Source organism: Malaclemys terrapin, chromosome 11 (genome assembly GCF_027887155.1).
Source record: "Malaclemys terrapin pileata isolate rMalTer1 chromosome 11, rMalTer1.hap1, whole genome shotgun sequence".
Classification (NCBI taxonomy): domain Eukaryota; kingdom Metazoa; phylum Chordata; order Testudines; family Emydidae; genus Malaclemys; species Malaclemys terrapin.
This window is the reverse complement of record NC_071515.1, coordinates 62,305,658-62,322,682: the sequence shown is the minus strand read 5'-3', so window position 1 is coordinate 62,322,682 and position 17,025 is coordinate 62,305,658. Positions and strand designations below refer to the sequence as shown.

The 17,025-nt window shown below is 42.8% G+C and overlaps 1 protein-coding gene across 2 annotated transcripts in view; it reads left to right on the top strand.

The window, feature by feature from the left end:
* ACMSD (aminocarboxymuconate semialdehyde decarboxylase) overlaps positions 1-17,025 on the top strand; it is a 53,489-nt gene that overhangs the window by 29,384 nt on the left and 7,080 nt on the right. For both annotated transcript variants that reach the window (XM_054044674.1, XM_054044673.1), the window contains exons 5-8: positions 1,292-1,528; positions 5,124-5,217; positions 6,696-6,791; positions 9,929-10,101. In XM_054044674.1, the coding sequence (XP_053900649.1) occupies positions 1,292-1,528; positions 5,124-5,217; positions 6,696-6,791; positions 9,929-10,101 (600 nt within the window). The remainder of the gene's footprint in view (positions 1-1,291; positions 1,529-5,123; positions 5,218-6,695; positions 6,792-9,928; positions 10,102-17,025) is intronic.

The following is a 17,025-nucleotide window of genomic DNA, read 5'->3' as shown; positions in this document are numbered from 1 at the left end:
ATGTTAAAAAAAAAAGATGTATCCCAAAGACCTTAAAATTTTGGGGTAGTCAAATCTAAGGGGTTGGTTTGGTCCATTTTAGAGAAAAAGGCCAGATGCAAAATCCACATTTGGGTTTGGATCCAAGTTCCACCCCACAGAAAATTTGGAGGGCTCTGGAATTTTACTTAACACTCATTTCTAAATAAAAACCTAGGGGAATGCCTACGGAAAATACAGATCAAGTACACACTTCCCTTTTTACTTGGACTGTTTGGCATTTACCCCTTGGTAAACAATGTAAAGCAAAGGGTACATACTGAGATTGGTAATTTTAAGTGTGAACAACATGTCCATTATACCACCAGAAGAGCCTTTACAATTCCTCACCATGGGAAATCTTCCACACCAATTATTTCATTCTTGTACTGCATCAATAACATTATTTGGACACTAGACCAACTCTATGGTCAAACCTGTGCAGAGGTAAATAAATAGAATTGAAATGAGGGGTGAGAGAACTTGCTTTGCCAAGGATTCACTTGAAACTCCTGGCTTCTATATTTACAAGAGAATTCTCAATGTTTGAGCAGAGCTGTGCTTGAACCAAATCCCCAGATACAAACTCCCCCCGTTGAGATCTGGACTCAAAGTTTGTGGTCCAGGTCTGGCCTATGGAGTGCATTTTATCTTACATTCTCCAATTTGCTGCTTTTCTTCTGGTGCCCCATTCTGCCCTCTCAAAATGTAAGTTACAATCATTTTACATTCCGACTGAATGCCAAACTGAGGCAAATTTAGACTTATGCTTTGTGTATAAAATGGTAAGAAAATGGATGTAACTCACTTCACCACTCAGTTCTGCCCAGAGATTCAGTTGGAAGATACAACTGCTTACACCAGGTATCTATTTGCCTTCTGACAGGCACGTGAGTGCTATAAGAGATTCTCTAAAAAATCCTGAGAGCCTCAGCAAATGAGGCCAGATTCTCCTTTGCCTTTTATGCCCCTGAGGGGTAGGCGGAAAAGCAACTAATGCATGAGTATGCAAGATAAAGTAAACTCAACTCATCAATCCTTCCCCTAGGATTTCAAACAGGGCAGAATTTGGCCTAAAGGCCTTACACCTATTCAGAATGCCTAGTGGTGAAGCAAAAGCCTTGGTTTAAGTCTTCTCCTTGTATTGTTTGCTGTGACATTTTTTCTTGGTGATAATTTGCATGCAATCCTTTGGGTTTCTTCCAACATCTGTCAAGGTGATAACATTTGGGAACTACATTTTAATTTACTCTTCTTCTTAATATCATACCAGGCTAAACCTGAGGATACTTTAGATCTGTGCCAATTATTAAATAATGACTTAGCTGCTACAGTAAAAAAGTACCCCAAGAGGTTTATCGGCCTTGGCACATTACCTATGCAAGCACCAGACCTGGCTGTGAAGGAAATGTATCGCTGTGTGAACGAGCTTGGCTTTCCTGGGGTACAGATAGGATCTCATATCAACGAATGGGACCTGAATGCACCAGAACTGTTTGCTGTCTATGCTGTGAGTAGACATTTCCTAGTTTATCCCAAAGAATGTTGTGATATGAAATTCTAACTAAACAAAAGGCATTGGGAAAAATTCAGCTGTCAGTTACACTAGTATAAATCCAAATATTTCAATGGAAATAATCTAAATTTACAGTAGTATATCTGAGAGCAAGATTTAGTCCAGAAAATCTGTTTAAGCTAATTTTCTTTATGTAATGAATGATCATTTACAAGAGACACTCATACATTTGCTCTAATGACTGGGGGAGACAGCTAATATTGAATGTTATTAATTTGCCAATAAACTAACATAAATGTTAAAAAGGAAAGGACAGTACATTTCACAGGTACTTTGTTCATATGGTGTCTCATCCAGCCCCACTAAAGTCAATGGGAGTTTTTACCATTTGTTTCAATGGGCACAGGGTCAAGCCTATAGATCCAATTGAGCATTCATGGCTGGATCCCATACTCTTTACTCACCCAAGAATATTAGTGAAGTCAATGGGAGTTGTGAGTGTGCAAGGACTGCAGAATTGGGCCTTTATTCAAGCAGATTCCCAATGGTGCTCTTTGAAGTTATGCGTGAGAAAGGCATGCTGATAAGTAGCTATTTGATAGGTTTAGCTTTAATTATGTATGGTAATTCACCATGAGATACCAGCAAATGTTCTGGAGCATATTTTGTAAAATACATAATGAAATCTTAGTCATATGAGACCTCACTGTAGGTCTCGCTCCACTATTGCTGGAAAATTAGGAGAGTTGCCACTTTTTTGGTTTGTGAATGAGGGCGTATGTGACAATTAGTAAAGTGTGAGTTAGTCCTATGATTATTTTTGTGTCCAAGTAGAATTAAATGGGGAACAATTTAAGGCTGAGAGTTTCAAAGTGACCAAAGGGAGTTAGGCATCAAATTTCAATGAGATTTGGGCACTTAGCAACCAACAGCTATTTGGAAAATCTGCGCCTCAGTCATTTAATTTTTTTAATGTATCTAAGATATTTCTTAGGTAGCAAGGGCCAACTGAAGTATTTGAAAAGACTGTTATAGACTTCTATGGGTTTTGGATCAGGCCATGAAACCTTGGAATCTAAGTGCCACACAGAATTGAGTAAACATCACCAAAAATTCAAAATTGAGTTTATAGAGTATAAACTGAGTTTATAGATTATACATTTTTTAAAACAGCCTGAAGTCCAGATGGGCTCCATCATTTATCTAAATTCCTAGATTTAATCATTCTGTATCTGATCCACAGGTTATTATAACTGTCAGCTTGAAACTGATTCATGGCGGTTACTTTTCAGAACTCTCAATTTGCTTGAGAACTGCAGCATCTTGATGACTTGTTTGGTTTTGCGGTCACACACAGTCTGTTATCAATCTCCACTTTATGGGATGCTTACATCCATCAATATGTTGAAACATATACAGGAAGTTACCTCCCACAATAATTAGCATCACATGCTAATTATTTTACCTTGGAAAGTAAAGATGATGAAGAAAAGTTACATTTGACCTTGAGCTGTATCAGTTCATCAAGCCACTTACTGAGCTACACATTTTTGTTTACGAATATAATCCTGATCCTTATGGCAACAGTTAACTATTCACAAATCATGAGCTTGCATTTATCCACAAATTTTAGCTTTATTTACTTTGTAAGACTAGTTAAGCACTAATTGTTCAACTCTGTGATTATATCTCCCTTACAAGAAACATAGGTCCAGACATACATATGACAAAACAGAATTATTAAAATCCCTATTAAGCACGTGAGTAGACCTGACTACTCGTGTTTAAAATTAAGCATGTACCTAATTCACTCAAATCAGGACCCATAACCTGTACAATTCCTCTGTTTTCTTTTCTGAAATTACCAACAGTTGAAATCCCAGTGTTCGAGATTTGTGTACTGTTTGGATTTGTTTGTTTGCTTACAAAGAAATTCTCTTTAACTCTATATTGTATAGAGGAGCTATTCAAATACTAAAAAGAAAGGGGAGGGAAGTTAAGACCAACTTATAACAAAATAAAGACTAATTTATGGGCACTACTCACCACAACTATGTCTAACCTACTGTATCATTTACATGTGTGTTAAATTATGTAATTAATACATTAATATTATTTTATCACATTCCTAATAAATGAACAGCACAGCGTGCACATATATTCATTGGCAAGAGTTTGTGTTGATGGCAAGCTATTCAGGTCGTCCTTGCCAATAAAAGCTTTAAACCACACCAGGCTATCATGTAACTTACTGTGCTCCATATTTAACAGAAAACAAATATTTCAGAAATATACAGCCTTTAAAAAATGTTTGGTACTATTTGTGTATCAATCCACATGTAACGTCAGACTCTCTTAACACGATGGGTCCAACTGTAAATTTTTTAAATCTCTAAAAATTATCCAAATTAGTTTTTCTGACACAGTAATGCTGCAATGTAAAGGCCTCTCATCTTGTAAGCTACTTAGGCTAAAGATAAGAATTGTATCCTACTGGAAAAGAGGGAATTCCCAGCTTTCTAATGGGATAAATCCATTATTCCTGCACAAAGTCTTGGACTGTTAAATGTAGTCCCAGTGGAGACGGATTAGTGGGAAGAATGGAGCTTGATTTGTAGCCCTCCAGATTGGATAGAAACAATTCTAAACATGAATCCATGCAGTGGGACAGGTAACAAATGTTCCCAAACACAGCAGACTTCTGTTCTATAGGCACCTCTATCCAATGCTCTGAGAAGTCACCCCATGTGTTAAATACAATCAGGCAGAATGTTAGTTTGCACTTAGTTTAACTTTGCAGTAAGACACAGATACAAATAATGTGATAAGCACTTTTGTACCAAACAATTAAATCTGAAGAACGCTTTTACTTAAATGACAAAATGTTGTTATAAGGGCCCAATCCTGCAGCCCTCAAGGAAAATTTTGAATCGGAGTAAGGACTGGAGTAAGGATCTGAAGGGGTAAATACCACAATCCTCATGGGTGCAGGATGTCTTTCCAGGGGCTTGTCTTAACTAGAAAAATGACACCGAGTCAGAACATGACCTAGAGCTCAACTAACATGATGTTGAGCACAACTTTGCAGGCAGTGTAGATGCAGGCAGTCATGTTCACCACCACGTCAGCTGGTCAGTGTTCATTAACTTGAGATTGTGCTCTAATTCAGTTTAGTTCTCTAGCAAAGACAAGCCTCATGCTGTTGCTATGGTGGGCTTTGAGGGGATGCTGACTATATGTAGCCACTGGCTCATGCATTCACACACACACAGGGACTGGGAATGGGGAAAAGGAGCATAGCAACCAGGGAGCCCTTGGTGCCCTTTAGTTGTAGTAGGGCCACGCCACAGCTTTGAGGGTGGATTCTGTATGTGCCAAGCCCATTTACTCAGACTTGGTATAGGGGCTACAACTTGGGCCTAAGTGAGCACCTCCATTTTTTGCTAAATCTTGTAATCCTTTCTATGAATTATTTACAGCCAAAGCAAAAAAAGGCCTTTTTAACAGTATTGCCTGGAGCATACATACATTTTGGAGTTCATTTTGCTGCCGTTACATCCAGATAATATTTTTTTCCTTTTCACCAAAGGCAGCTGAATTATTAAACTGTTGTCTGTTTGTGCATCCCTGGGACATGCAGACAAATGGAAGGATGTCCAAGTACTGGCTTCCCTGGCTTGTGGGTGAGTATATAGTTACAATGCTTAATCTTCATTCATTACCTGGCATTAGCTGCAACACTTTATGCCAAGGAGACAATTGCAAATGTATAATTGCATGAGAAAGACTACATTATTTTTCTGTCAATCATTTTTAAAATCAGACACTGCCATTAGGTCAACACTGTAAACTTCACTGGCTAAACTTTATATATCTATAATATCTGTATCACTAGAATTTAAGGGGCTTGCAGCAGCCTCTAATGTTCTCTTGCCTCCTAGAGAACACATCTTCTGCCTCTGTAACAAGAAGGCTCCCAAAGGGAACATGATTAGAAGAAAGACAAGTGGAATTAGCAAATGACTCTCTGAAACAGAGACCAGGAAGGGAATATTTTGAATTTAAGTTCATTTCAACCATAGCTGAACCATGTGCTTGAGGCTCTTTAGAGGTATAGGCAACAGGGAATTGTTTCATTTCTGTGTTTTCCACATCTGTCAGTTAAATTAGAGTTGCAGTCCAGCACAGAGTAACAGTGGGTAAAATTGTGACAGTCCCTGGAAAATTTTAGGCCTGATTCTATTCTTACTTTCTCTGGTTTAGCACTGTGTAACTCAATAGACTTCACTGGAGTTACACACCACTGTGACTGAGAACAGAATCAGGCACTTTAGCCCTATCTCCACTAGAACATTTTGGTGTTGCAGCCACCACTGCACTTGTGAAACACCTCCATACATGAAATTTCTAGCAAAGATGCACAATGTTCACATCACCACTGGGTTGCACTACATGTGCCATGTCTATACTAGAGCCTTTTGTTAACCCTGGTTCAGATCCAATGTGAGCTCTTGTATAGATAGGCTACCAGCTGCTCACACTATTTTTAACACCATATCATATAACCTTACTCAGCGCAGGTCTATTTGACATGGTGTTAAAAAGAACTGAACATTGTTATATTTACTTACTTAATGAGATGCAGTAACCTAAAAACACATTCTCATGATATTTATGTAGAGCTTTACATCTTCAGAGCACTGCACAAATATTAATTAATCCTGGCAACTCCCTTCTGAGTGTTATTTTCCCCCATCACAGGAATACTAAGGCAGAGAGGTTAATACCCAAATTCTCAAAGTCTAAAGTTAGGCTGAGCACCCCCAACATCCATTGACTGGTTTAGGCTCCTAAATTTGGCTTTAGGTGCTTATCTCTAGGCACCCAAGTTTGAAAATTCTGTCCCAAAGGTAGAGAGAGTCAGTGTCAGAGCTGAGATTACAGCTCAGGAATTCTTAATTCCTAGTCCTGTTTTCTGACCACAGTTTAAGAATCTTAACTGACTAATAGCATTGAGTGCTTCTCTAATAAGAAATAAAGCTATGCAGTTTGTCATTTGCACTGTAACTGTTAACTTTGGCATTAAGTATAGAGGATATTGGGGAAAACATCAAGCTGCAGTGTGATGTCTTTATGTTATGAAACTTTTTCTTGTTGTTAGGCATGCCAGGGGAAACAACCATTGCCATTTGCTCCATGATTATGGGAGGAATTTTTGAAACTTTTCCTAAACTGAAAGTTTGCTTTGCCCATGGAGGTAGGTACAGTAGTTTGCCTCAGAAGCCACTGTTCTTGCTGGGGATTATTGAATGGTTCTGCTGTTTGATTTTGTCTGTTATCAGAGCAAATTCAAGCATTTAATTTTATATTATTTGAAAAACAACACTCAGTAAAAATATAAAGTTAAAATAAAGGCCTATCTCAAAGGGGATGATTTAAAAAGGAACAAGCCATTTTAAAGGTGAGTGTTAAACAGGCCTTGTCATTCCTAATGAATCAGTTTAGTTCAAATGTTCCAAAATAACTGGGTTTTGTCATCTCCAGTTTCCAGTGGACTTGAGTCCACATTACAAAACACCACTACAGCTGTCAGTAATTGGCAACTTTGTTGATAGTCTGAGCAAAGGAGCCAAGGATTGAAAAGCCCTAGAAACCAAAGTATCCACTTTTCTCTAGCGATAACCCATGTTGATCAGTATTGATATCTGGGTTTGAATTCACCAGTATGACCTACTGACCCTTTTGGAAGTCAGTGGGAGTTTTGTATGAGGAAAGGTTTGGAGTGAGGCCATGGTCTGTGCGTTGCTTTTGAAATATGCAGATTGGATAACACAAAATTTATCACAAGCAATGAAAAATGGATCATGCAGCCTTTGCGTAATGCTTCTCGGTAGCTTCTGCTTTCTGAAAATAAGCTTCTAATTGACACCCTTAAGAGACTAGTCTTTTGACAAGAAATGTTCACTCAAAACCCAAGCCAGATAAGTCAAGGACAGTTTTGAATACAAAAGGTTGCAGAATCCAGTCCTTGATGTTTTGATATGTCACTGGGACTCAGTTTGACCACACAGCAGATTTAACCAAAAGGGGAAATTAAAAGTCACCACAAATTACTTACTCTAGGCAAGACTTTTTAATAGCCCATCTTAATTATGCATTTATGATGAGCTAATAAGGGCAAAATGCTTATGGATGGTGCGGGGAAAAAGAAAGGGTGTAGCCTCTTCAGCATTGTCTGGCAACTTGTTTGGCAACGAGAACATCAGAAGAGCTAAAGGTGAGTTGTTTATTCAGAATTTCTTCTTTTTTTCTTCCTTTTCAAATCTGAGCTGAGAGTAAATTGGAAACAAAATCAGAAGCCTGCACCAACTCAGAGATACTCAGGAAGAAGCTGCTCTTGTAAGAGAGACGAAAGAAAAGGCACACAATAGGAGCAGAGGGAAACACAGAAAAGCTTATACAGTACCAATAAAGGAAGCAAACTAAAATGCAGGTGACAGATTGCTGTTTGTAGCGATTACAAAAACTTTGCCCACAGTGCTATTCTAAGCTCTCAAATATCATTGTGCTCCAGTGACAAAGGCAGAAATGTCAATGTTGCAGTTACTTCCACTTGTTTGTTTTAAGTGTCATTTTTATATCAAGTTTTTTTTTAAATAAGGTTAAAAATGGAAAAAAGATAGAAAGCTCTTCTAATTAGAGCTATGATTTTTGCTCTCAGGGTTGTGTCTGAAAAAAAAGACATGCAGCCGTATCTGATATAAATAATGGAGCCCTCATGGCTAACTTTATACTCTTTACATTGAATTGCCTGCTGTGTGGTATAAAATCTATGACCAGGATAACTTCGCAGTATGGCTCATATTGTCATATGGAATCGGGTGAGCTCTAAAGATGCACATCTGTTTTCTGGTGTATTGTTGACCTGGCCATTTTTCTGTTTTGACATCCAATGGGAAGCAATTTTCTTTTGAAATTATGTTCCTGAAGAGACAGAACGGACAGCTGGGGAGGAAATGTGAGGAGAAGGGAACAGACACACTTTCGTCTCATGGCAAGAGCTGGCATGTGTCACTTGAATAATGGTTGTCAATGAGTATATTATTTTGGGGTGTGGGTATTCTCACAAATTCCACCCACACACCAGACTCAGTCCTCTTGAGATGCAAAAGAGAGACATCAAAACAAGGTGCCATGCAAGTAGGATTTACAGATCTTCAGAATCTGATATTCCTTTTTTTCCCTTGAATGTTTTGCTCTGTAGTGAAATTGATAACAATATTGATATTTAAATTATTATTGTTCAAGCTTCAGTGTTAACACTCATTGATACGGATAGGGGAACTTTCCAAGGACCAATAGTTTCAGATGGTCTACCAGCTGAGACAGACAACACTGCTTCAGTTTACATTGGGTTCATATTTCAAAGGTTTTCCTTAAAATCATAAGGACTAGAGATCTAGCCTAGCAGGGTCTAGGAAACTGTAAAGTTAAAGCAAATATCAAGCAAACTGAAATGGAGAGAAGATGTACAACTGTTCGGCATGTATTTTATCTATGTAATAATCAGATATGTCTATTTCTTCCCTCAGTGCCTGAAGAATTTACTTGCATTGACCAACACGGTTCTTACCAATGAAATCCCAGTAATTCTGCCCATCAAATCTTGTAGTGCTTTCACTTATCACTGTGCCATCATTTAAAATTGCCTCCATCCTCCCACACCACCTATCTCACAACATGTAGCTGACAGGGCTGCCAGTGTCTTCCAAAGGCGTGTCTATATCAGCCAGAAAAACAATGGATAAATTCCTGGCCCCATTAAAGTCAATGGGGCCAGGATTTCACCACACATCTAGCAAAAACTTTTGTGCGCTGCTTCCACTGCCGCTGTAAACATGGTCTTAAGACTGTACAGCTACTTTGAGCCGGCTGTGAAGGGGAGATCATGAGCAGTGCAGTGAACACTCTCGCTACCCAAAATAAGCTGACAAAATCATCTACAACCCCCAGCCACTGTTGGTCCAATGAGTGTGCTTCCCTGCCCCCCAGTCTCAATCCCTGGTCAAAAACATTATATGCCAATCTTTAGCCATTGATGTGGCTCAGTTCTTATAACATTGGAGCCAAATCTTCTGCTGGAGCAAATTGGAGTTTCTCTATTGACGTTAATGGAATAATGCTTATTTGCACCATTTTATTACATTTTGTGCCTGGGGTTGTTTGTGATTAAGATCTCTTGCTCACTCTTGAGTATTATATGATACTAATTTCTATATAGCTGCACAATAACCTCTCTCTGTGTTGACAAATTAGCTTTTTTCCTTCCTGTTTTTTCAGGTTTTGTAAAGCAAAGAAATAATTTCCACTTTCAATACAATTACCTCTTTGTAGGTGGCGCTTTCCCATATACACTAGGGCGTATTTCCCATGGATTCAATGTGCGCCCTGATTTGTGTGCAGTGGATAATAAAGTTGATCCAAAGAAATACCTTGGTTCATTTTACACGGATTCACTTGTCCATGATCCTCGGGCCCTAAAGCTGCTAATCGATGTAATAGGAGAGGTGAGTTGGAACATTTCCTAGGATATACAGCTGATATTGCCCAGGTGAGTCATACTGCGTTCAGTTCTTTCTTGAGGAACTCGAGTGGGAATCTTATCATGCTTCAAATATGGACACAAACAGAAAATTATTTCAGCCCCCTTTTGGCAGCTAGATACTTCCAATACAAGTGGCTGGTTAGGATCAGTGGTGCAAGTAGATTTTAACTCTTACCAGTATGGTACTGACCCCTGACTCCACCCGCCCTCACAAAAAATGTTCTGTAACTAGAGCCCTGCACGGATACAAATTTATACCCATGGATGTGGATATCAGCGGATAGAAATCGGTATCCGCTGAACCTCAGGGCTCTCCTGGGAACCACAGCAGTGAAAGGAGCAGAATGTGGGGCCACTGCTCCCAGGAGCCAGTGGCCCATGCTAGCAGCTCCTCTGGCGCGGCTGTAGCCTCCCCCAGCCCTTCCACACGGCCGAGTCTCCTGTCTGGGGTCTGTACAGCCCCGCCAGAGGATAGGGCTGAGGGCGGGTTTGCGGGTGGTACAGCCACGCCGGCGGAGCTGCCAGCATGGGGAGATGGCTCCTGGGAGTGGCAGCCCCATGTTCTGCTCCTTTTGCCATTGCGGTTCCCAGGAGAACCCTGCGGTTCAGCGGATACCAATTTTTATCCAGCGGCAGCAGGGCTCTGGAGGCAATTTAAAGGGCCCGGGGCTACCCGCAGTGCCCGAGCCCGGCTGCCGGAGCCCCAGGAGCTGGGCTCCGGCGGGGATTTAAAGGGCCCAGGGCTCCCCACAGTGGCCGGAGCCCCGGGCCCTTTAAATCACCGCCGGAGTCTTGCCACTGCTACCCCAGCCCTAGCCCCAAGCCCTGCCACCCCGGGATAGCGGCAGCAAGGCTCCTGCGGTGATTTAAAGGGCCCGGAGCCCCGGGGCCTTTAATTCACCCCTGAGCCCCGGGGCTCCCAGGCGCCTCTGCAACTGATTTCTCCTAGGTGATTTAAAGGCCCTGGGGCTCCCAGCCCCAGGGCCTCTAAATCTTGAAAGGCCCCGCCTCTTCCATTGAGGCCCCGCCCCGCTCAGGACTCTGGCGTACCTGTAAGTCCTTTAAACTACTTTCATCCCTGGATCCAGTAGTTATTTTTCAACTGAGATTGGCCTTCCTCAAGACATACTTAAGGAAGGCCATTCACAGCTGAAACTCGACCGTTTCTTAACAAGTCCTCATTATATAAAATTAATCCTAATATTTGGCATATATAAAGTATTATTAATTTGCACTTCCAAAATGCCTTCCATCTGAAGATCTCAAAGTAGTTTACAAAAGTTAAGCCTCTGAACATCCCTGAGAAGTACCCCATGTTTATATCTGAAACCTTTTTAAAAAGGGTTCCCAAGCATGGTTCTTTTTGTAATGTAGTTGGATCCAAAGGGATCAGAAGTGCAGGTGGATGGATAGAACTGGTGTACAAAATATATTAACAAGGTACAAAATACCAACACCTGACTAAACAGTGGGTGAAATCTTGGTCCCATTGAAGTTAAGTTAATGGGAGTTTTGTCATTTTACTTCAATAGGACCAGGATTTCATCCAGTGAATATAAGCTCAGAACCTCAGCTGGTCTAAATCGGCGTATCTCCATGAAGCCAATGGAGCTATACTGGTCTACATCAGTTGAGGTTTCTGCCTCATGGAGTTCTAGAAATAATGGGCCCAATACTGCAAATTTTTGTCATCCTTGTTCCCATGGACTGTGAACAATTCACTTCAGTGAGAATACTCACCTGAGTTAGGCTGCTTGCTTTGTTCATAAACCATCACAAGAACCCCAAACCCAAAGAAATAAACAAAATCCCCAAATGTTTTCATAAAAACACTTTTAGTTGAGAAAAGCAAATAGTATTTCTGCTTGGGAAGCAATAGGCTGGAAAATCACTAAAGGGAATTCAGGTGGAAATCCTGAATGGCATATTAAACAGAACAGAATGCTAAATATTTTAACTGTTATGGCAGAAAGGAAAGGAAATATTATAGTAGCTGCCTATTTAAATAAGAGTATGGGACAAAAAACCCAACCCTGAACTGGAATGTCCCAAATACTAGTGGGACTGAACAGTCCCTTCCACAAGCAATCCTGCAGAAGACGGCCAAATGAGTTTTCTCCCCAGTTACTCTATGGGGTGCAGTGTTTGCCTTTCCCTGGAAGCAGGCAACAGGATAGCATCCAAACTCCATGAAACCTGGGATCCATATGGATCCCAGGGGATCAGCAGGAGCTTAGAGCCATCTATACAGAAAGCCTGTGTCAGTGGGCTGTGGATCTCTGGAACCCACACAGGGCTTCTGCATCTGTCAGGGGAATCCCCACCCTGGAGGGGAACTGTAAATACAGCCTACGCCTTCTCCTTCCTTGTCCCAGCCACTGCCTGCTCCCTCCCAACACGTTTCGCTGGACCCTCACAGTGCCCTCCCCAGGGAAGAGGGGGTTGCTTCCACAAGGGCCCCTTCCACATACAGATCTCAGAGGCACACTGTGGCCAATGTTTTCTCTCCATCAAATACTAAAAAGCTAGTTAATTACCCACTTTCACCACTAGATGTCTGTGCAGACCGCTCTAATTAATAGATTGTATGGCTGGCACAGGGATCTTTTTACTAGGCAGAGAAAAAGAGCAACAACATGTAAGAACCAATTGATTACAGTTAACTATGCTTTCTGGGCACAGTCCACAACCCATTGAAGTGAATGGGCTTTTGGATCAGGGCCTCTGTTGGGATACCCACCACTTGTGAGTCCTTACTCCTGTATGCAGTTCCCCCACAGTGTCTGTGCAGCGTAGACAGACTTAACCATTCGAAGATGCCCTCAAGACTCAGCAACATGATAGCACAATTAACCACCCAAAATAACATAAGGAGAGTTCTATATACAAAGCTGCACATAATAAGGCTATCGTTCCACTGAGCGAAGACAGAGTAAAGACCAAAGTCACCAGAATCTAGAGAGAGATTTACAGTGGGAGCTGTATGAAAAGTCCACAGTGACAACTGAAACCATGCAACTTAGGTTTATTATAAACAAACAAACAAACCCTCACCAGGCTGTTTGTCAAAAGCATTGCTAAAAGCACAGTGCAATAGAGGATCAGCCACCTCCAATGGCTTCCTTGTGTATAACTTTGAGGAGAATTTCCCGAACTCTATGCTTGTTTATAGGCATGTTATGCATGACCAGCTCTAGGTTTTTTGCCATCCCAAGCAAAAAAATTTTTGGCTGCCCCCCACCCCAGCCCTGGGCCCTCATTCCCCCCCCCCCGACTCCCTGCCGCCCCAGCCCTGGGTTCTCTCTTCTCCCCCCACCCGCACCCTCTGCCGCCCCAGCGCTGGGCTCTCTCTTCCCCTCCTCCACCCGCACCCCCTGCCACCCCAGCCCTGGGCTCCCCACCACCAGTGCTGACTCCACCCGCTCCCCCCTCGCCTCCAGCCGGTCCGGTGCTGGCAGGGTCGGGGTAAGCAGCAGGGCTCCTGGGCCGCACCTCAGCCCAGGGTCCCTCCAGCCAGGGCTCTTGCCTTCAGGACCGGTCGGGACCCGGGAGGGCAGAGTCAGGGAACCGCCCCGGCAGGGGGCTGAGGAGCCCGGGCAGGGTAGCCCCAGAGGGAGTGGAGCCCCGGAGAGTGGGATGTGGGACCCGACCCGCATGGTAGCGCTCCGCCCTCTATGGCCCCGCTGCTGCTGCTGCTTCTGGCCGCCCTGCCACAGCCCCTGGGCAGCTTGGGCCACTTCGCCCAGCCCCGGCTGCGCCGCTGGGGGGCAGCCGCCCTGCAGCACCTGCAGGTGGCTCCGTGTGCCCCGCGGGGCAACCCCCAGCCCGAGTGTCCCCCGTTTGGAGCCTGCCCGACCCAGCCACAAGGTGCAGCGCTATTCCCCCGTGGCACGAACCGCAGTGGCCCCAGGGCGCCCCCCCCCCACACGACGCACTGCTGCTGCCAGGGCCAGCTCTACGCTTTTGCCGCCGGAAGCAAAAAAAAAAAAAAAAATGGCCAGAATGCCGCCCTTGAAAATGTGCCACCCCAAGCATGTGCTTGGTTTGCTGGTGCCTAGAGCCAGCCCTGATGTTATGGCATTCTCAGCAGAACTGCGAGTCCTATGGCATGTTTGGCACACAGATATTCCCCATCAGGCTCAGTGCATGTAGGTTGTGAGCTCTCTGGAGCTGGGACTGTCTTTTTTGTTATTTATCTGTAAAGTGCCTAGCACTGGGGCTCTGATCCTAGATTGGGGCTCACAGATGCTACCATACAAATCATAATAATATAACGTACATTCTATCCAGGCTTTTCTACTGCATTTTGTGATACTTTTTGGATCCAATGCATCTATTTTTGCAATAGATTTCAAGATTTTAGTACATATGATCCAACGTTCAGGTTCATGGCCCATTTACAAGGTTTTGCCTCAAAGATTTATGGACTAGCAGCCCCTGCATTTTCACTTACTACTCCACTGAGTTCTTTTCTGCAAAAATCTCTCCAAACCTTCAATTTACCCTAATTTTATAATAAAAAACTAATTTAGCTGGGCCATATTAATCCCTGGTATATTTCCATAGCTCTTCAATGTTATTACAGCACAACAGATTGAGCCTAGCCCTTTAATTTTAAGCTGTTCCTTTAATATTACCAGATTTCTTCCCCTGATTATGCAAGTGTAAAACCATTTGGTGTCTTCTTCCTCTCCCTTTTACAATACTGTGAGAAATGCTATGCCTTCATTCAGTAGATTTGAGAGAATTGCAACTGGGTGATTTAGCATTCTGGAGGTTGCTGAGATTCCAGGTCCTTTTTCTAGGTTGGTTAATTTATTTTTAAAGACTGTGCTGGCAGAGTCAAGCGGAAGAGAAACAGAAGTTGCAAACTCATATGTGACTGAAAGGCTTAAAACATAAAGTTAATTAACCTGCCTACAAAGCAGATTTCAGTGAAATTCTGAAGAATGAAGAATCTATCCCTTGGAATGCTTTCCACATTTGTCAGTGGTACCCAGAGAAATCATTCATCAGCATATATATGATGAAGTATGATTCTATCCCACTACATAAGTACAGTTGTCTGTGGGGATACCTATGGGAGCCCTCCTTGTAGGATTAGCTGCAACTGTGTCCTAACCTATAATCCTGGAGGGAGACTGGGAATACTTCAGAGAGGTCCTAAAATAATATGGTGACCATCCATCCAAAGGGACCACACTGGCTCTGTGGACTAAAAGGACTTTGGGGTGCAGTAGGAATGGTTGTGATAGGCAAAGCAGAGGACCCAAGAGAAGAGAATTTCAACCAGCCAGAAGATCCTTCTCTTGCCCTCACCTTGAAAGACACCAAGACAACACTCCCACAGGAGGTGGATCATCTAACAGGAAATACTGATTTCATATGAGTACAATGATCAGACACTGAGCCAGGCCTACCACCAGATGGCAGTGGTCAACAGTGAAGTCACATTGTTTTATCTCAGTTGGTAAAACAATGGCCTGACTTTGAGCTCAGAAAGAAAGGCCACAAACGTGATCCAGTATACCTTGCAATTGCATGAGAGGCTTAAATCTCTAGTTACCTTTGCAAAAGAGAGCCCGTGAAAGACCCAGCAAACCCAAGGTGTACAAGCAAGCCACCCATCTGCATGTGTTTAGGCCTTGTGACCGAGTGCTGTTACTACTACAGAGTCTGGAGTCTACATTCCTGGTCAGAGGGTAAGGACCATTTAAGGCAGTAAAACAAGTGGGTCCAGTGGACTATGAGACCTGACAGCCAGGAAAGAGAAGAGACACAACTGTACCATATTAACCTGACCCTGAACTAGATCCCCAGGCACCCATGATCCAGAGTTTTGAGGTCACACAGGTAGAGGAAGATCTCCAACTGGAACAAAAAACCCAGACACAGCACCTTGTCAAGTCTTTCCCCTCGGTATTTTTGGCTCTACTGGGACAAACTCACCTGATCTACCACCAAATAGCTACAGGAGCAGAGCAACTTAATAATTAATGGCGATATCCCATCTCCTAGAACTGGAAGGGAACCTTGAAAGGTCATAGAGTCCAGCCCCATGTCTTCACTAGCAGGACCAAGTACTGATTTTGCCCCAGATCCCCAAGTGGCCCCCTCAAGGATTGAACTCACAACCCTGGGTTTAGCAGGCCAGTGCTCAAACCACTGAGCTATCCCTCCCCCCACGAGTCCAGGACACCCCTCGGCTGGATAATATGGGAAATTGTCTGGAAGGAGTTACAAGCAATGCTTGATCTCTGGGAGGAGAAGAATCTCACTGTGAGTGGAGGCATCCTATTGTGCTGGTACCAAAAACAGAGGACACAACACGGTTATCATTCTATCCAAATTTAATGCATATCCAAGGCCAAAGGTAGATGAACTGTTGGAATGCCTAGAAGCAGCCAGATATATCACTACTATGGATTTTACAAAATGGTACTGGCAGATCCCTTTGATGCCTGAGTCGTGGGAAAAGCTTTACCAGTTTTGCACCATGCCCTTTGGCTTCCACAGGGCAGCAGCTATGTTCCAACAATTGATGGACTGAGTGCTTTGGCCACACAGGGAGTAAGCAATGGCCTATCTTTATGACAGTTCTTGATAGCCAGAACTGGAACAACCACACACAATATGTCACTCCTTGCTGGAGATGCAGGACTCACAGCAAACCCAGCAAGATGCAAGGCATAAGAACAGCCATACTGGGTCAGACCAATGGTCCACCTAGCCCAGTATCCTGTCTTCCGACAGTGGCCAATACTAGGTGCTTCAGAGAGAATGAACAGGACAGGTAATCATCAAGTGGGGGGACGGACCATATTAAAGTCAGCTGCTGCTTTTGGTGAATTAAATGGCAACCTCAGTGCTGCTTTATGTTGCATAA